This window comes from Pseudorca crassidens, chromosome X (assembly GCF_039906515.1).
Source record: "Pseudorca crassidens isolate mPseCra1 chromosome X, mPseCra1.hap1, whole genome shotgun sequence".
Lineage (NCBI taxonomy): Eukaryota > Metazoa > Chordata > Mammalia > Artiodactyla > Delphinidae > Pseudorca > Pseudorca crassidens.
Genome location: NC_090317.1, coordinates 78,080,577 through 78,100,663, shown reverse-complemented (window position 1 = coordinate 78,100,663; position 20,087 = coordinate 78,080,577). Strand labels below are relative to the sequence as shown.

Here is a 20,087-nt window from a genome sequence, read left to right as displayed (position 1 = left end):
AAGGGAGGGACTTGTTGCTCCTTAGCCCCCCACTTCTCCCAATAGCTTCCACCATAATACCCACTTTTGGGGAATCTCTTCTACTCACTCCTCCAGGATAGGTCAAAACAAAGGCTGGCCTCAGCCTTAATAACAAAGGAGGCAAAGTTTAACTTTGGCAGCCTACACCTTGATGGCCCCGATTAATCCTATCCTTGGTGCTGAACATGGGAGAAAAGAGAAGTGAGTAGGATATGACTGTGCTAGATGCTTTTAAAATGTCAGCATGCAAAGCCTTTCTCTCAACTCTGAAAGATGTAAGTGATCTCTATTTTGATGATGACGCTCAGAAATTAAATAACTTAATTGCACTCAGCTGGTATCTGGCTGGTATTTGAACCCCATGTTCTTGTCACTACAACATGGCCTCTGTCACATTGTTTTTTCTTCCTAGTAGAAGGAAACCAACATATTCTCTCTGAAGTAGTGTGCTCTATGTACATTTCCCTCAAGGAATATTGGGACTTAGGATACCACTGGGGGTGATGAATGCAATAAGAGGATACCTCAGCTCCTGTAATCATGCCATGGAGATAATGCTGAAGTGGTCATTCCCATCTCCAATCCAAGGGGTGTTCCTTTGCTGTGAATCATCATTGTCAAAAGGGATGTGCTATGTAATAGGCAGGTGGGGGCCACAGAATCTGTTAGCATTCAAAGACCCTCCAGGGGCCAAAGGAGTGTGCCATCTGTGACCAGACTTCTAGGAGTAAAAATGGGTTCCCATTTCCAGAGATTGGAATCCCTCCAGGTGGGCCATTATCCTACTTCCACACCCGCCTCTGGTGAGGTGGGAGTCTAACATTGTCCTGGATGTTGGGACCGCATGTCCCCTTAATGGATTTTCCAGGCCCTCTTGCTTCCCTTCCTTTGCTCTCTGAGTACCTCTGCTGTCTGAGAGCTTACCCAGAGTTGGGAAAGGAAAGGAAGAAGGAGATTATATTCAAATGAGATCATTCTGTTACTATGAATACTCCTGACTGGTGAGGGGAGAGGATGGAGATGGGGATGGTGCAAGGCTGTTTTCCATTCAGATCTCTATGTAAAAGGAAGGAAAATATGCCTAGAAATGTGAGGACAGCTTGGGCATGTCTCCTGAGTCCCTGATGTCATGTGGTAGAGTGGGAAAATTGTTGTCTATGGCTATTACAGATGAAAGTTAACATTTGTCCAGGGCTTACAGTATGTCAGGTACTGTGACAGACATTTTGTGTACCATATCATTTGACTATCACAAGGCCCAATGAATGCAGGAATTAGTACTGGCCCCATTTTACAGATGGGGAAACAAAATCTTCATATTCGTAGCTAGGCCTTGGGAAAATTATTGAACCTTTCTGGGTTGGTAGTCTCATTCCTCTCCTGGCCCTGCCCCCCAAAAGTGGGTCTAATACCTACCTCAAAGGCTTTTTGTGAGGTTATGAAAGAGTATGTTATTTGTATCTCACTTGCTACTCAGAAAACTTGTTACGGTGGTTTATAATTATACAAAAGGATAAATTAGAAATAGGAGAGAAAGGCAATAAGAAAATATAAATAGAGAAGTGAGTGTTATGTGAAGCATCTGGCATGTAGTAGAGATGTAATAAATGATAGCTTCCAAATGCTGTGACACTTCTTGTCTCATTAATCAGCTAGAGTTGGGAGATGGGCTTGAAGATCCTCAGCATATCTAACTTTGTATCTAGCTAGAACTTGCTTCTTCTCTGGAGTTTGTTTTGTATCGAATGGTGAAAGGTAGTCATTGATATTTAATTTACAAAAGACAAATTAGTCAGAGGAACATTTAAACACACATTTACTACAATTAATGTGCTGACATTCACATAGTTCACAAGTGATTACAATGCTAGTCTGGAATGACTGAATGCATTTTGATTACATTAAGGTTTTGCATTCTCCCTTTGCATGCAGGTTTTATACTGGAAAGCTTTTCAAGGGACAGCCTGGTGAAGTCGAAAGGGCACTGGATAGAAAGTTGGAAATTTGGAGCCTTAGGCCTGGCTCTACCACTAACTCTCCTGATACCTTACACAAAACTTTCCCCTCTTTGGGCCTCAGTTTCCCCATCTGTACACTGTCTAACTGATATCTCAAATCTGGTTATCTCTCAGAAATTTATCTGTGGCATTTATTTCTGTATTCCATATCTTTTCTTTCCCATTTCTAACCCCACTATTTGGATTTCAGATGACCCCTTTCTGTAAAAAGGAGGGAAATGCTTCACTTGAGTGTGATCTGTAATTGGCATATGCCAGGGGGTGGGGAGGGGAAGGATACCTGGTGAGGGGACAGCTCTTCCTAGATAGGCTTCTACTGTCTCTGGGACAAAAGGGAGAAGGTGTCCATACCATAGGTAGGCTGTTGGGCCCTTTGCTTCAGACAGCAGTATCATTCTGGGCAGCATCTGTAGAGAGGAGAGTATCAGCCAATGTGGATTTTATAGTCCAGCTGGGTACCAGAGACTCCCTTGGCCTCTACCCAGACGCCTTCCCAGAGCCCTGGTTCTATATCCCACCTCTCTCAAACAAATGACACTGTTCCCTGCCTTCAACACTGGGGGCTTTGTCCATTTGCATTGGAGGGCGTTGCTGTGGAGGGTGAAGAAGGCATAATTTAGAGCCTAGAGCAGAAAAATACTTGAACAAAGGGGTTTGTTAACTTTGAAAAGCCACAGGGCCGGATAGTTCTTTGTTAGTGTTGGTTTGGTTTGCGTACTGTGGGTGTGGTTCTGAGGGAAGCCCAGTTGGTAGGGAGCCCTGGCCAGATTGATGTGCTAGTTCTGAAAGCTACTGCTTCCCCAAAAAAGCCCTTGAGAGACTTGAATCTTTCATACTGGTTGGGGAGAGGAAAGGGAGGAAACCCGGAAATTCATGATTTCCCACCAGGAAGATAAGTGTTGTTTTGAGAAATATGATTTAGTGAGCACCTACTATGGACTAACCTTGTTTGAATCCTTGTAGTGACCCTGCCTATGAGAGGTGAAAAAACACACTCTAGGTTATGTAGTTAGTAAATTGTGATACAGAGTTTCAAATATAGCTCTGACTGTAAAACTATACTTTTCCCTACTGTGCTACTCTGTTTGGGGTGAACGAGCCTGTTTAGCTTGGAGAAGACTCAAGAGAAGATGTATTCTCTGTCTTGAGATCACTGAGGGGCTGTTGTAGGAAGGAGGGGGCAGTCATGTTCTGTGAGGTCAGAAGGAGCAGAGCTGGGATCCCATAGGTGAAAGCTACAGGAAAAAAAAAATTTCAACTCTGGCACAGAATTGAGCATCTGGCACTCTCGGGACCAAGGCCGGTCTGGATGGAAATCCTCAGAGATGCGTGTTCACAGGCCACTGGGGCATTTGATCTCTTCCCTTCTTCCCTCTCTCTAAGTTGATGAGGCATAAGGAGGGAAGTCCATTCTGTCTGACCTTTGAGATCCATCATTCAGGGAGATCAGGGGCCTAGGAGGAAGGAGCTGGACTCCTTGGGAGGAATTGACAGAAGCTCTGGGGCCATCCTGGAATCCAGCAGTTGTCTGGCTGATGACCAGAGAGGAAGCTGACTGGAGAGGAAGCACCCTCCTTGGCACCAGCGATAAATAACAGGCAACAATGGGAAGCCATAGCTTGAGGAGTTACAAGGCCTGGTGGGAAAGGGAAGTGGGGCCCATAGTTCTTCCCGTTTGCTTTTGTTCCTTCTTGTGAGTGTGTTCACAGCTAGGGAGGAGAGAGAACACATTTTGTTACAGCGATTTTGTTACTTAGCCCCATTTCTAAAGCGTGAGGTTCTTCTGAGGGCTCTTGATTACCTAGGTGCCACTAAGGGGCAGTGCTGCCATAATAAGTTCCACTTTAAGAACCCTCTGCCTGGCTCCTCCTCAGCCGTGGTCTCTAGCTCTAGCTCTATTCTAGCTCTACCTGCCCCCTCCACTTAAGGTTTTGAGCTCTAGAAGAGAGGTGAAATCTCAGAGCATCCATCCATTCATTCATCTGTTCATTGACTGATTCAGTATTGACTGAAGGTCTACTGTGTCTCTAGGAGAATCTCTAGACCTATCAAACACCATCTCTGTCCTTAAGGAACTTGGAGTTACTCACCTATGGAAACAGAGAAAAGTACATGCAACTCTCCTCTCACATTGAATGAAACAAACACCCTTGAGGCTCAGGTTGTATATAGAGGTGGTATATAGAGCATGGGATTTGGTGTCAGCCTTGGGTTCAAATTCTGTCCTGCTATTCAGCCGTGTGACCTTGGACGGCCTGTTTAGCCTCTTAGGACTTTACTTTCCTCAGTAAAATAGTAATCACACTAATCTTAGAGATTTTGTAGTCTTATTTAATCCTCGAGTAAGTAAAGTGCCTGGTGCATAGCAGGCATTCTAATGTTGCTTATTCTTGTTAAGGGCTAAATAAGTGGGTGGAATTTCCCCTGGGAGTTCAGATAAGGGAGCCATGAAATCAGGATGCTTTTCTGGCTTAGTGAAAGCCTTAGGATTTGTCGACTCTGCATTGAAGGCAGCAATCCCTTCTTCTCTTTTTTACCATTTTTGTTTTATAAAATAACTAATATCTATTATTATAATAATAGTATCCCCATCTTATAGATGATGAACTGAGGCTTGGAGAGGGGAAAATACCTGTTTAAGGTCAGATAGCTAGGAAGTAGTATAGTGGCTTGAACCAAAGCTTATAGCAAAGCATAGCAATTGCAATCTTTTGTCAGCTGTGTCCTCTGTGACCTCCTCTTTATTTGCCTGTTTCCATTCTAAGAACAAAGTTTGGTCCCTAAACTTAGAACCCTAGCTGAACGGGTTCTGTGTTACAGAGCAGGTGGCCACTTGGGCACAGGCAGTGTGGGGTAGCAGAAGCAGCGATGGTGGCAGCCCTCCTGGAATTTTCCAGTTGTGCACTGATTTGCTTTCAGGTGGGTGGCTGATGCAGCTGCTGCCCAGCCTGTAATGGGATCTCAGTGGGCCTCAGGTGTTTGGGCATTGGTGCAGTTTTGCACATAATTTCTCATGCAGTTTTCCTCTTGAGGCCCAAGCCTTGCTTCCCAATCCTGCTCTGGACTTCTGAAGTGACTGCTTATGTCACTAGTTTATTTACTCAGATAGATGCATAAGGGATATGAGGAGGGGGGCTTTGTTTTCCAGAATTGACCTAATCTCCTCTCCCCTCCCCAGACCTCAGACGTAAGTAGCCTTCACATGCAAAAGAGAGGCAAAAGGGAGTTCTTGCTTACATCCAGATGCTCCTGGTAATTAGTGAGGATTTTCTCAGAGGCAAATCTCTTTCCCTCACTGGACCCCAGTTTTCTAGTCTATGCTGCTTGGATCCTGCAATGCTCCAGTCTGTTTGGGGGGTTTCTATTGTGTGGCTGAATAGAATCCACAGCCAGTGTCTTACAAACTGAAGTCCTAGTCCCTCTAAGTGAATGTGGCAGGTTCCAGGAGGTACACAGAGCCGTGGGATGGATGTGATTTAGTATCTTGGCGCATCAGTTTTACTTGTAGATAATATCTATTTCATTATTAAAACATGGATATTTAAGGAGTAGAAAGTAAAATTTGCACAAATGATTAAGGTTAAACCTTCAGGCTTCAAAAAAATTGTGGCTTGCAGCCATCTTCTTGTATCTCACGCTGCCACCCCCACCCCACCCCACCCCCGTCCCGGGGGTATATGCATTCATTATCTTCTGCTGCTTAAGGATTTCTTCCATGGCAGCTTTGAGAAATACTAGCTCAGGCCAGATGAGCTGGCTCTCTGGAATCAAAGGGAGCAAAGAAAGACATTTTTTCTCAGGGATGCAGCCATTTCTCAGAGTGGAATGGTAAGGACCCGTCACTGGAGCCACAGATGTTGTTCCTGGAACTGGGACCTAGATACTCTTTCCCACTAGAAAACGAGATTTCTGTTTCCTCTGGAGTAAGGTCTCAGCTGGAGGCAAAGCTGGAAGCAAGCTAAGCTTGGACTCATTTCCATATTTCAGGACTTTGAAATGGGGCCAAGAGTTGCCTGATCAAATGATTCCCAGCACCCTGTGGACCTTAATTGGAGTTTTCCTTATAGCCTGGGGTCCGGGGGTCATCTGTTTTATCCTTTGTTCTTTTTCAGTCTTGATTCTGACTTCAGACCATATTTCCTTCCCCCAACACCCTCACTTCCTCACTTTAGGACTTCAGTGGAGGCTAAGAGACATTGCTCATCTCTCCAAGCCCTACAGCCTAAGGAAGTGGAAAATTTATATGCATCTGATTTCTCTGTATTCATAAGGGAAGAGGCAGTGCTCAGAGAGATTAAAATGCCTTGCTGATCCTGAAATCTTTCTTTAGATATCGCTTTAGCTATTACTTTATCCTCAGAGATACTCTAGATCCTGGAACTGTTTTGGCTCCCATGATCCTCTTCTCATCACACCACTACCCATCCCACTAGTGAAACAGACAACATGGTGCAAGAAGAGGCTAAGGAACTTACTCCTGGGACCTGTGGGACTGGCTGTGTAGTCCGTGCCTTCCTCATTTCCTTTTAGTTCTGGGGTCTCTGAGCCTCTACAGCTGTGCCATTGGTACAGACAAAAACCAGTTGCTGCCCTACTAGTTCTGTTCCCAGTCTGCCCTGCCGTGACCTAGCATCCTGGCCCTAGTGGTCCATCTTCAACATCTTCAGTGGGTCCCTTTCTCTCTTGGGGCTGAATCGTTTCTTGGAACTTATTTCTTTCCACCAACTGTACCTTGGTACATTATTATTTTGCAGCCTTGTGAAAAACCATTAGAATTGTTAATTAGGCCCTATCTTAGATATAGGATAAGAGGTGCTTTAAAAAAATCTTTCCTGTCCACATCCTCTCCCTCTGTCCTCTGCAAAAAAGCCAAAATCACATTTCAACATGACTACTTTGTTGTCATCTAAAACCTGGTAATTCCTACTGCCTATTGACTTAGACTCAAGGACTCACCTTGCCATTGAATCCTGGAAGTCTTTTGATCTTTCCTCATACCCTGCATCTTCCTTTATTTATTTTTTCTAAGCATGTTCCTAGTTACCCAAGTTGGCAAGAGGTAGGTGGGAAATGGGGTTGTATTTCTTGGTCATTTACAAATAACCTAATTAGTAGAATGGTAGAACTTGAGAGCAGAAAGAGGTCATTTAAGCCACACCATTTGTAGTAGATGGGGAAGCTGGATAGATGAGGAAGCTGAGGCCCACAGAGGGAAATATGCTACCTTAAGATCATACAGCAAATTGGAGACAGAATTGAGACTTCCACTGAGGTTTTCTGATACCTGATTCAAGCTAGAAAGGGAGGGGTGATCACCATGCATACCCTGGTGAGCTCACGAAGGTTAATGACCTCGGGATATGGCTTCTCTCCAAAGCTGTTGTTGACTGAGTCTAGTGGGAAAGCCAGGAACTATATCTAGATGCAGAGGTAGTCAAAGTTCATTGTCTGGCTGGGATATCTGGGCCAAAAGAGAGACAAGGGAGTTAGTCACTTGGGAACCCCAGGGCTTCTAAGATCCTTTGAGCCCTTGGCATTAGGAGATAGCATGCAAGAGAAAAGGGTATAGGTTTTGGAGTCATACAGTTAGGATTCTAGTCTAGGCTCTACAGTTTTAGACAGGTTGCCTCTCTAAGCCTTATTTTCCTCATTTATAAAATGGAGATAATAACTATCTCATGGTTGTTCAGTGTTTGATACCTGGCACATAACAGGTACTTTAATAAACATGATCTACTTTTTCCTTGGGACCTCTGAAGCTCTAGATCGTAAGCTCTGGGAGTGACTATGGGGCCTGGCCTTGGATGTGTAGTGCAGACTTTGGATACAGTGCAGTGTGTGTGTGTGTGTGTGTGTGTGTGTGTGTGTGTGAGTGAGCGTGCGTGTGTGCGTTTTGAGGGGAGATACTGATTTATTCACAGGGAGGACATAAGCAACACTGGGTCCTTGTTACCTGTTTCTAAGTCCAGGTAAATTTCTTCACCTCAACCCCCCCCCCCGGCACCCCCCCACAATAGAAGAAAATATAAAGAAGACTCTGATGCCAGTGTGACCTCATTAGGATGTGGCTCAGCTTTATTGCCTCTATCCTCAGTGGTGGGCATGCTGGGTTTGAGCCACCGGCCAGAACTATTTACATGCTAATGTCGGGGACTGGAAAACAGACCCCATCTGTCTTCTCCTGGCTGGCCTCCCTTTCCTGCCCACTGCTCAGCCAAGATGCCCAGAACACCATGGGGCCCCTCAGCTACCACATTGAGGTGCTCACCCTGTTTCCACCCTCATTCCCACTCTCAACCTGTGTGAGTGGTAAAGGGGAATCATGACTGAACTCTAATCAGGATTGGAAAGAAGCATCTCAGCCCCTAGGCACAGCACAGCTTTGGGGTGTATAGATACCACAGTCCCTGCTCTGTCTCCTCAAACATTCTTTATTTGGACATTGTAAATAGGACTCAGTCTGAAGGGTGTGGGCATTATTCCTAGTTGCTAAACATAAAGAAGTAATCCAGGAGAACAAGATTCAGGATTTAAACCAACAGTTTTTACCTTCAGCTTTTAATCCATCCTGGGTGTGTGAAGCTGCATGGCATAATTGAGGGGGCTGGTGGTGGTGGCAGAAAGCACTGGATTTGAATGGGTTTGGAGTCAAACAGACCTGACTCTGCTACTTACTAACTGAACCTTCACTTCTGAACCTTACTTTTATTATCTATAAAATTGGCCCAATTGTAATTATATCATAGGGCTATTGTGAACATTCAAGGAAATAATGGATATCAAGTTATTGGTGTGTGGTCGTGCTCATAAGTAATCGATCCAGTCCCTACCTCAGCGAAAGTACTTTGTTCAGAGAGATGTTGACATCGTTTTTTAGCTCCTGCCCAAGTATATTTTCTTGCCAGACCCTGGGACCATGTGAGCTCCACATTTCTGTCCTCTGTGCCTGGCACAAGGTAGGCATTCAACTAGTGGTTGTTTTGTGTTTTTTCTTTCAGGTGGTGAAAACTATCGGCCTGAGGGAAGTTTGGTTTTTTGGTCTGCAGTACCAGGACACTAAGGGTTTCTCTACTTGGCTAAAACTCAATAAGAAGGTAATTGCTTATCCCATCGTCAGGTTTGGAATTCACTCCTCTGCCAGATCTTTCTCAGGGGTGTAAAATGTGTTCGCTGGCAAATGCAGGGCATCTAGGGCTCAGTTTTTCATGAGTGAAAAATTCTGATCGACCACTAGATCAGAATAAGGGCAGACCTCTTGCTGTCTCCACTTGGACTCCTAACAGCGAGAATGGCCAGTGTCCAAGGAGGATGGGACCCACTTATGGACCACAGCCATTAGTAGTTCTTCAGGACGGAATTGGTATCCTTTTTTCCTTTCCAAACTGAAGGGCTTTAGGAAATTTGTTAAACAGAGAGTCATAGACTATTAAACTGGAAAGAATCTTGAAAGTCTCATAATCTTTATCTTGTCCCTTTTCTTGCCTGTCAACTGTTGCCTGAGCCCCATACAGATGTGTCCTTTCTTGATTTTCTCTCTCAGTTGAACTCCAAGTGGGATGGTTTAAGTATATGTCCATTCAAACTCTCCACCTCCAAGCAGCATCTCTGCAGGAACATGGCAGTTCTCCATCTCATTATCCTCAAACTGGCTGACTTTGTCCTTGGAGGTCTCCATTACTGTCCTATGGCTTATTTTCCTGACAGTGTCTAGGGGATGGGTGCCCCACCTTCTGCTGGCAGAGTCTTCTTTTCACAAAGAGTGGAGACTTCTGCTGGAAAAATGTGGAGCCGCTAATAGCCAATTTCAGGCTTTAAAAGACAGTCTGATTTGTGCTTTTGCCTATAGTCAATTCCCAGACCTCAGTCATACATCCTAGTCTTTATTTTGCTGATTTATGGAGTTGGGGGGGCCTTAAGAGAGAAGTTTCTTAAGCCTACTTTCAGAACGTGGGGGCAGCTGGATATATTGTCAGATGATGATGGCTTAAGGGCTTATGACTATCAGTGGGTGTTAGGTTTTTTCAGGAAGAAATTCCCTACAGGAAGCAATTATGGATATGGGATTGGGTACCCAATGAAAGTAATGTGTCTCTTTTCTGAATTATCAGGAGAATTGCCACCCAACTCTTTGGGATTATCCAAATTGATGACTTTTCAGTGTCTTCTCCCCACCCTACAGCCACTCCCCCATCCCTAAAGTCTATTTTTTGAGAGCCCATAACCCCTTGCTGCTCCCAGGTGACTGCCCAGGATGTGCGGAAGGAAAGCCCCCTGCTTTTCAAGTTCCGGGCTAAGTTCTACCCTGAGGATGTATCCGAGGAATTGATCCAGGACATCACACAGCGACTATTCTTCCTGCAAGTGAAGGAGGGCATTCTCAATGATGATATTTACTGCCCACCTGAGACTGCTGTGTTGCTGGCCTCCTATGCCGTCCAGTCCAAGTATGGTGACTTCAATAAGGAAGTCCACAAGTCTGGCTACTTGGCCGGGGACAAGTTGCTGCCACAGAGGTGAGGTGATGTACTGGCCATCTGCCCTGTTCAGAGTGGGCTGCAGCCCAAAGCTGACTGATCCCTATTATACAGAGGTTGCCAGATCTGTCCCTCTCCACTAGGGTCTGTCTGAAGACCGTGTTATGCTGCTCAGACAGACATATTTGCATATGGCACTATACCCTGTTGTTATTTCTCTGGTTCTCAAAATAAAAAGCTTTTTTTCCTCCTCTGTTTGCCTAATTACAGGACTTCATTCCCCTGGAAACAGGTGCTTATATAGAGAACCAGAGATGGATTAATTCTCCTTGCCCCAGTTCCATTTTCTCAATCCTTTTCACTGATTTAGACCTCTTATATCAGAGGTTCATAGGAGTGAGAAATACTTAAGCCAGGGATGTGGGGAGCTCAAACAGTCTTTTAATATTGATAACCAGTGTACAGAGATTTCTGCTTTTTTAAACTTCAAAATTGAACATTCTCAAACACTCATTCTTGTTTTAGCATCACAACAACATAGAAAATGAATAAGGCAGCACAATCCTTATTAGCTCAGGAAATAGATGTGCAGAGGTGCTCACTCTGACCTGCTCAATCTCCCACAGCTCATTTAAGGTGACCTAGAACCCTAGTCTCTTGATTTTTTTAACCCCACTGCATCCATTTGCTATTTTCATAGGCTTTTGGATTGGAAGGAAAAGTTCTGTTTCATTCTGGTAGCCTCAGTCCCAGTGGAGCTGTGGCAAATGTACAACTCACCTGAAGGTATTAGGGATAGTGGTTGTGCCCTGGGACTCTACCTAAGTCACTGCCATAATGTCTGAGATAGCATATTTAAAGCAAGCCTTGTTTATGATCTAGTAGATCTGGGAGGTTGAGCCCATTATCAATAGTTTCTCCCAGAGCCATTTGGGCTCAGTTCTTTGTTCTGTAGCCACAGGCTGTAATCTTATCCCTGAGCAATAGTCTCACAAATGCAAACTGTTGGTACCACAAAGATCTAGGAGAGCGCGTGCATGCCTCCATGAGGCCCGTTCCTACTCTTAGCCCCACAAGCCAGCACAGACTGTTGATATGTTATTGCTCTGCTTAGAGACCACAGCACATTATTGGATTTTCTGGTTAAAGGTACAAAGGAAGGTGTTCCTATTGTCTTTCTTGGTCACCCATTCTGTATCTCTCATACTCCTCAGGCAGTTCCCTATGTCTAATTAATACCTCCTGCTGTAATTTCAGTCTGCTTCTGGTGTAATGACCCCACATACTTTTTGCATCAACCCCTTGGGGAGCTAAGTAGACTTCCCTTTACCCCTGCTTTTGGACTTTGTGCTTTAAACTACTCACCATGCATTGTCTTTCCAGGGTCCTGGAACAGCACAAACTTAACAAGGACCAGTGGGAGGAACGTATCCAGGTGTGGCATGAGGAGCACCGGGGCATGCTCAGGTAAGCCGGCCCTAGCAACTGTGGGCTCTATTGCCCCTGCAGGGAGAATGAGAGTTGATTCTGGAGAGAGAAGAGGCAGAGGGCAAGGAACACTGGAGGACATTGGAGAGAGAGAAACAGGAAATTAGAAATGGAAGGCAAATCAGGGCCATCATAAAGCTGTACTTTTTGTGAATGATGGCAACTGATAGCCCAGACAATTTTGACCATAAAGAAATGGAGGGGATCTCAGGATCCCTAGGGAGCTTCTGCGCCACCAGGGTCTCCTCCCCAAGAATGAAATGAAGAAGGAGCTCTATAAACGTGGCATACCATTTGGGAATTGTCTAGTTGAAGAACAAATTTTACCATTTTGCCATCACCACCTCATCTGGGCTCTGCTAATAATGTGCCTGTGTACGAGGCTTCTGTGATAGCAAACATGCCAGAGGCCAGCAAGGGTCATCCCGCCTTTATTCCCCTTTGGGAACCTCAGACCTGAGGCTCCTGTGAGCATGTTTTGGCAAAAGTCATGTTGTGCTCTGTTCGCCATCATCTGTTCACCTTCCATCCTCTTTCCCACCCCTTATAGCAAGATTCTTGTCAGAATTGCAGAACAAGTAGGCTTTCTGTCTCCCCGGGTCTGATTCACAGGGTCCCCTATATTCCCCGCCCCCGCCCCACCCTGCTCTCTTGTTTAGGGAGGATGCTGTCCTGGAGTATCTGAAGATTGCCCAGGATCTGGAGATGTATGGTGTGAACTACTTCAGCATCAAGAACAAGAAAGGCTCAGAGCTGTGGCTGGGAGTAGATGCCCTGGGTCTCAACATCTATGAGCAGAATGACAGGTATAGTTCAGAGCTTACTTAGTTTTTTGGGCCACTTTGACACCTAGGATTTGACAGAGTAGGATTATACTTCCTGGGTCCCACCTATATCATTCTTCTTCTACCTAGTTTAGACCAGTCCAGATGATTGTACAACCTCCCTCAGGTCTCTAAATCTTGCATTGACTAGACTTGCACTGTCTGCTATGGTAGCTTTTGGCCACATATAGCTGTTGAGCACTTGAAATGTGGCTGCTCTGAATTGAGATGTGCTATAAGTGTAAACTCCATACTGGACTTTGAAGACTTGGTGTGAATAACAGAATACAAAATATCTCACTAATATTTTTAAAAATATTGATTTACATGTACAAATGATAGTATTTTACATATACTGGGTTAAATGAACTGCTGTTACAGTTAATTCCACCTATTTCTTTTTACTTATTTTCATGTGGCTGCTAGAAAATTTAAAATTACATGTGTGGTTCTCATTATATTTCTGTTGGACAACACTGGTCTAAAACCTACCTTGTCACGATTTGTAATTAATCTCCTTTGCATATGATGATTAAGTGCCTTTTGGCCTATAATCCCTCTTGCTACAGCCTTATCGCACTAGCTTATTTTTTTTCCTTGGATTGCTCTTTTTTTTTTTAAAAAATATTTATTTATTTATTGCCATGTTGGCACTTAGTTGCAGCACATGGGCTCTTCGTTGCGGTGCATGGGCTTCTCTCTAGTTGTGGCGCGTGGGCTCCAGAGCACGTGGGCTCAGTAGTTGCGGCATGTGGGCTCAGTTGCCCCACAGCATGTGGGATCTTAGTTCCCCCACCAGGGATCGAACCTATGTCCCCTGCATTGGAAGGTGGGTTCTCAACTGGACCACCAGGGAAGTCCCTTCTTGGCTTGCTCTTGATGAGGATGGAGATCAGTATATTATTGTTTTGTGTAACTTCTGAGTCTTGGAACTTATTATTTACCTTCTCCCCAACTTTTACAACCTTGGTAGAATAGAAGAGTTCCAGTTAAGTAGGGCTGGGGATTCTTGTGAGAGATTGTTACAAGGTCCATGCCTCAACAAAAAATAAAATAAAACAAACCTCAGATATTGGGACAAGGGATATGTTGATTGTGGTATCAGGAGGTCCTTTGTGCACCCTCAATGCTGGCAACTGACCTGGTGGCATGTGATGACACTGGCTGAGCTGGCAATGAATCTACCTCCTTAAGGGAGAAGTTGGTGGTGGGGAGGGCAAGGCACCAACCCTCTAAGTCCTTCTTGTCTTGCCTTTATCCTAATGTTCTTGGCATCCATTTTTACAGACTGACTCCTAAGATAGGCTTCCCCTGGAGTGAAATCAGGAACATCTCTTTTAATGACAAGAAATTTGTCATCAAGCCCATTGACAAAAAAGCCCCGGTAAGTGACTCCTCCCACTGGCCGACACAGGTACTTGCCAAGGCCTGGATAATGCTAAAAGCAATTGTGTCATTCTATATTTCTCTCCCTTTTTTGGCTTTTTTGTGTATGTGGGTGGGAATAGGAGGCACAAAAGGCGATTGGCAATGAAAGGGGATGCTGATGCCAAGAAATGGTCAGGAGGCATCCTATAACTGGTGCCACACTGCTACCTGTGTCTCAGGAGAAGCATGGATTATGGAGAGCCACAGGCAGTCTAATTACTGCCTCTTAGCCACTGTCTTTTACTTCCCTGAGGCTCTGGGGTGGAAACAGAGAGTACATCTTATCTTTTAAAGCCTCTAGGCCCTAGAAAGTGGAAACTGTTCATGTACTCGATTTATCTTTAATTCTGGAGAAAGGACAGAGCCAGGAGAAGTCCAGATCCAAAGATGATTCTCCAGGTGTTCTTTCTGTTATAACTTTGCTGCTGTCCTCTCAAGACTTCTTTCCAGAGCAATCCAAAACCAAGAAAGTGCTTTCAGTCCAGTCATTCCTCTAACATGCTTGCCATTCCTGTCACCTACTCAGTTGCCTGTGGCTGACAAGACTGGAAAGCTGGTGCTTGGGAATAGGATAGAAAACTGAGAGGAGACTCTCCTCTTTTGATGTACCTCATGTCCAACAAGGGCCAATGGCCATGCTGAACCAGACCTTTCTCATGAGGCCTCAACCATTCCTCTCCAGCTCTGAGGTCTCTGAACTTGCCCTGCTAGGAACTTTATATATGTTGTCTCTTTAAACCCTCAACGACATTGTCAGGTAGGTAGTAGCATACCTGTTTTATAAGTGATGAAACTGAGTTTCAGAGGGATGGAGTGATTTGCCCAAGATCACATAGCTAAAAATGATAGAGCTGGGATTTACACCTAGGTTGTTTGACCTCTGGTTCTTGTGCTTCTTCTACTGCACCCCAAGCAATGCGAGATGGTAGCAGTCTGGGTTCAGTGGCAGAGGAGCTGGTGGTTAGTCCATCAGCTGGTGACCTTGGTCCAGTGGTATTTGTAGTAACAAACTCAAACTCACTGGATTTTCTTGTGTGTGTGTTTTTTTTTTTGTTTTTCTTTGTTTTGTTTTGTTTTTTTAATACTGCTGCTGTGCTCAACTTTCATCAGAAAAAGGTAAGTAACAAAGTCAGCTGAGATCAAGGGCATATTTAAAAAACAACAACCAGGATAATCGATGTTCAGATTTATATATTCATGTATGTATTTACAAACTGCCTTATTCCAAACAGGATTGAAGGGACTGGGTCTAGGATATGCTTTTAGGAGATTATAGAACCAGTCCAGCCCACCCATACTACACTCACCACGGTATTATGCAGGGATTATTTGGCCTCTAAGAGAGGCCCCTGAGACCCAGCAGGATATCTAATTAGCAGATAAAGTCAGTTTCTGTCTTTCAACTGCATTGAGGGTATTTTAGGATGCTTTTCATAAGCAAAGGTTGAAAGAAATTGTGGCTCGGTGGAAAGAGCACTGGTTTCGGAGTCAAGAAGCCTGGGTTCCAGTCCTGGGTCTGCCACTAACCTGCCATCTGACCCTGGGCAAGTCACTTCACCACTCTGATAATTGGTCTTCCCATCTGTAACATGATCTTTCCAGTGCTTTTGGACTTAGCTTTTCAGAAGGCAGAAGCCCACCTTCATCTGTCCCTCTAAACTCTTTCTGACTGCTGGTTTTCCACCAGGACTTCGTCTTCTATGCTCCTCGGCTGCGGATTAACAAGCGGATCTTGGCTCTGTGTATGGGGAACCATGAGCTATACATGCGCCGCCGCAAGCCCGACACAATCGAGGTGCAGCAGATGAAGGCACAGGCCCGGGAGGAGAAGCACCAGAAACAGATGGAGCGGTAGGTGACGTGGAACTGAAGTGGGGGCCAGGGCTGTGGCAAGGAAGCTTCTCAGAGGTGCCAAGCCTGCTAAAGGCAAGGCATGAAGCCATCCTGGTACTGGGGGAGAGAGAGATGTACAGGGATACACCCCTTCCATTAAGTCTCAGGCATCCCCATCCCCAGGAGGCAGGCATTTAGAACCCTAGGATTTCAGAGGCTGATAGGAGGGAGGGACATTTCATAGTTCCCCATTATCTATGACCCTCATGCCATTGCTTTTCTAGGTGGACTCTGGGTTGCTCTGGGCTATCTGACCAGTATAGCAGCAGTAGCAGAAGGCTTCATGCACATTTAAACCTGGACTCTAGGGTTTTTTGAGTGGAATTGGGCAGAGCCACCAGAATTTTCCCTACCAAGCCCTTTTGCACTGAGGACCCTTGCTACTCAAAGTGCATCAAAGCTCAGCAGCATCAGCATCAACTTTGGAACTTTTTAGAAAGGCAGTATTCTGAGACCTACCTCAAAGCTGCTGATTCAAAATCTGCAACTTAAGATCCTAGTTGAACATTTCTTCAAAGAAGATATGCAAATGGCCAGCAGGCACATGAAAACACCCTTAGTCATTAGGGAAATGCAAGTCAAAACCACAGTGAGGTACCACCTCATACTCACTAATATGGATATAATAAATGAAAACAGAAAATAACAGTTGTTGGCAAGGGTATGGAGAAATTGGAACTCATGCTCATTGCTAGTGGGAATGTAAAATGGTTCAGCTGCTGTAGAAAACAATTTGATGGTTCCTCAAAAAATTAAATGTAGAATTACCATACAATTCCACAATTCCACTCCTAGGTATATACTGAAAAAAATTGAAAACAGGTGTTCAAACAGGTACATGCACATACCTGTTCATAGCTGTGCAATTCACAATAACCAAAAATTGGAAACAGCCCAAATGTCCATCAGTGAATGAATGGATAAACAAATTTTACAGCCATCCAATGAAATATTATTCAGCCATTAAAAATTTTAGAACAAAGTATTGATGCATACTACAGTGTAGATGAATCTCTAAAGCATTATGCTAAGTGAAAGAAACCAGACACAAAAGGTCACATATTGTATTATTCCATTTATATGAAATATCCAGAATAGATAAACAGAAGGCAGATTGGTGGTTGTCAGGGGCTGGAGAGAGGGGAGATGTGGAGAAACTGCTTAATACCAGGTATGAGGTTTTCCTTTGGAGTGATGAAATGTCTTGGAACTAATAGAGGTAGTGGTCATACAACATTGTGAATGTATTAAATGCCACTGAATTATTCACTTTAAAATGGTTAATTTTATATTATGTGAATTTCACCTCAGTAAGTTATTTGAAAAATAAGATCCCTGGTGATTCCTGTGCATGTTAATGTTTGAGAGCACTGTTTTAGTAGATACTCTGTCATAAAGAGTTTGGAACCTCAGGAGGCTTCTAATCTAGTAGGCTGGAAAATGACTCCGTGTATGGGAGGTTAGACACCAAAGTTCACATTTATTCCGGAAAAATGAAATTAGGGGCAGTTTACAGAACTGGATCTGGCAGGAACCTGCCCTCAAGGACCTCACAGTATAGTAGAAGAAAGGGAAAAAATAGTATATATATAACGGTTCAAGGTACAAATGCTGTGTCATTCATTCACTCAATATATATTTATTGAGCAGTGAAAAATAAAGAGACAAAAATCTCTGCTCTGCTCCCATGAAGCTGTCATTCTAGTGGGAAGAGACAGACAGATCAAATAAGCATATTATATGGTATGTGACATGATAAGAAGTACTATGGAGAAAAATAACAGGGAGGAGGGATATGGAGAAGGGTAGGCCAAGTATTCTGAGGGGTCAGAAAGAGAAAAGACATCTAGCCAAGGGAGAAAAGAAGGCCTCCTGGAAGAGGCACTGGGGCAAGAAAAAGCAAATACTTATTTTAGATTTACAACAAATTCTGGAGAAAAGGAGCCTAGAGCTGAGCTTCAGAGGGCAGGCAGAGGACTGATGCCCCAGCCATAGGGATCACCAGACTTGAAGCACAGTATATCAGCACAGATCCAAAACTTTTCTCCCTGTAACTTTATAAGGTAGATAGGGCAGGACTTATTTGGCCATTTTACAGATAAGGTTACTGAGAGCAAGAGCAAAGAAATGATGTAGCTAAGGTCACCCACTGATTACCCACTGGGTAGTGGACAAGCTGAGAGTCCAGGTTGGATCTCCTGATTCTGGGACAAACTGACAGGGCCCTGAGCATACCGGCCCACGCAGGGCTGTGATGTAAGGACAAGAATGTAGAGAGAAGGGAGAGTGGTCTTGTCTCACAAGCCCTGAGTGTGTTGGATGGGTGGGGACTGAGGGGCCAGGGCCAGGGAGCCTTGGGAATTCCAAGGCTTCCATGTGGCCTTGCTATCCTGTTCCCTCCCTTCTTTCTCCTTTCCTAGTGCTCTGCTGGAAAATGAGAAGAAGAAACGTGAGATGGCAGAAAAGGAGAAGGAGAAGATTGAACGGGAAAAGGAGGAACTGATGGAGAGGCTGAAGCAGATCGAGGAACAGACTAAGAAGGCTCAACAAGGTGAGGCTTGGAGTCACCTTGGAGACTGGGTTTTCCCACAGTCTGACTCTATGAACTGGAAACCCTTCTGTCTGAGCTGCAGACTCAGGCCATATATTCCAGATATGACTAAAGAATAGAGGAGTGATGGAGCAAGAGGAAGAGTGCCTAGAACTTTCTGCCAGCTGTGTCCTGGGGTGAAGCATTTCCAGGAAGGAAGTTAGGTGTCCCTTCTTGATCTCTGCACTTTTCACCACCTTTCCCCTACCTTCTCTTCCCAGAACTGGAAGAACAGACCCGCAGGGCTCTGGAACTTGAACAGGAGCGGAAGCGTGCCCAGAGCGAGGCTGAGAAACTGGCCAAAGAGCGTCAAGAAGCTGAAGAGGCCAAGGAGGCCCTGTTGCAGGCCTCCCGGGACCAGAAGAAGACCCAGGAACAACTGGTAAAGCTACAAAATGGGCTGGGATTATGGGACCTTAGTTTTCTCTTCTGTCTGCCTACCTATTCACAGCTACCTCTGCTTGCAGGACTGGTTCTTTCCAGCAGGGTAACTCTCAGCAGGCTTCCAGCAGATAGCTCCTTCAGAAGCAAGCTGAGAAGTCATTTTGCAAATACTCTTCCCTAACCCTTACTTTTATTCTCTTTCTTAGCAATTGGGGATTTGAGCTGATGACCTGACAAAGGAGAGAGGGAGGAAAGTAGTAAAGGGATTCACACTTGATTGACTAGCTACGTGTGTTACAAGCTATACTAGCAACTTTTCCCTTTTCCTTACTTCCTTATTTCCTCTTCCTAATAACCCTATGAGATTAATCCTTGTGGGATAATATGCCCAGAAAAGGAAATTAGGACTCAGAGAGGTTGAAGAGACTCGTCAGAGGTCACACTGTTGTGACTGAGTAAGAATGAGAAGTCATTTCTGCCTCTCTTTTAAAGGTTTGCTCCCTAAAAGCACACGTAAAACTGTGTGTCTATACATTTTTTAGGGGAGAAGGGTGAGCATCTATTCTTTCTTCACAATTTCCAAGGGTTCTGTGACTCAGAAATTAAGAACCTGTGTCCCAAATTCCTTGACGTATGCTCTTCCCCTGTACTGTTTGGAGTGAGAGTGCAAGAACCTAAAACCTAATTCTCAGGGGGAAATGTCCTCTGGGAGATTTGCCCGAAGTGTGAGGGCGTGCATAAGCTTATTCCCTTCTTCAGATCACTTTGTGACACTTGAGTGTCATTCCTATACTTGTCCTGGGAAGAGTCTTAGTGGAGCCCTGAGCATTGTAGGATAACAGGAAAGGGTCTGCCACTTCAGGCAGTGACACAGTGATCTCCAAAGCTTTACTGAGGCCCTAACTGTGCAATTGGCAATACCAAGAGGGAGAGAGGGAGAGAGAGATGAGGAAGAGCCAGAGATGAC

General features: G+C 44.6%; 1 protein-coding gene and 1 long non-coding RNA gene across 3 annotated transcripts in view; both read left to right on the top strand.

The window, feature by feature from the left end:
• MSN (moesin) overlaps nt 1-20,087 on the top strand; it is a 67,823-nt gene that overhangs the window by 42,655 nt on the left and 5,081 nt on the right. For both annotated transcript variants that reach the window (XM_067723187.1, XM_067723186.1), the window contains exons 3-10: nt 9,038-9,133; nt 10,278-10,552; nt 11,897-11,980; nt 12,661-12,807; nt 14,113-14,209; nt 15,941-16,104; nt 18,567-18,697; nt 18,958-19,118. In XM_067723187.1, coding sequence (XP_067579288.1) covers nt 9,038-9,133; nt 10,278-10,552; nt 11,897-11,980; nt 12,661-12,807; nt 14,113-14,209; nt 15,941-16,104; nt 18,567-18,697; nt 18,958-19,118 — 1,155 coding nt within the window. The remainder of the gene's footprint in view (nt 1-9,037; nt 9,134-10,277; nt 10,553-11,896; nt 11,981-12,660; nt 12,808-14,112; nt 14,210-15,940; nt 16,105-18,566; nt 18,698-18,957; nt 19,119-20,087) is intronic.
• On the top strand, nt 5-8,072 carry LOC137217004 (uncharacterized). Its single transcript, XR_010939972.1, has 2 exons — nt 5-2,395; nt 3,705-8,072. It is a non-coding gene; the product is annotated as an uncharacterized lncRNA (long non-coding RNA).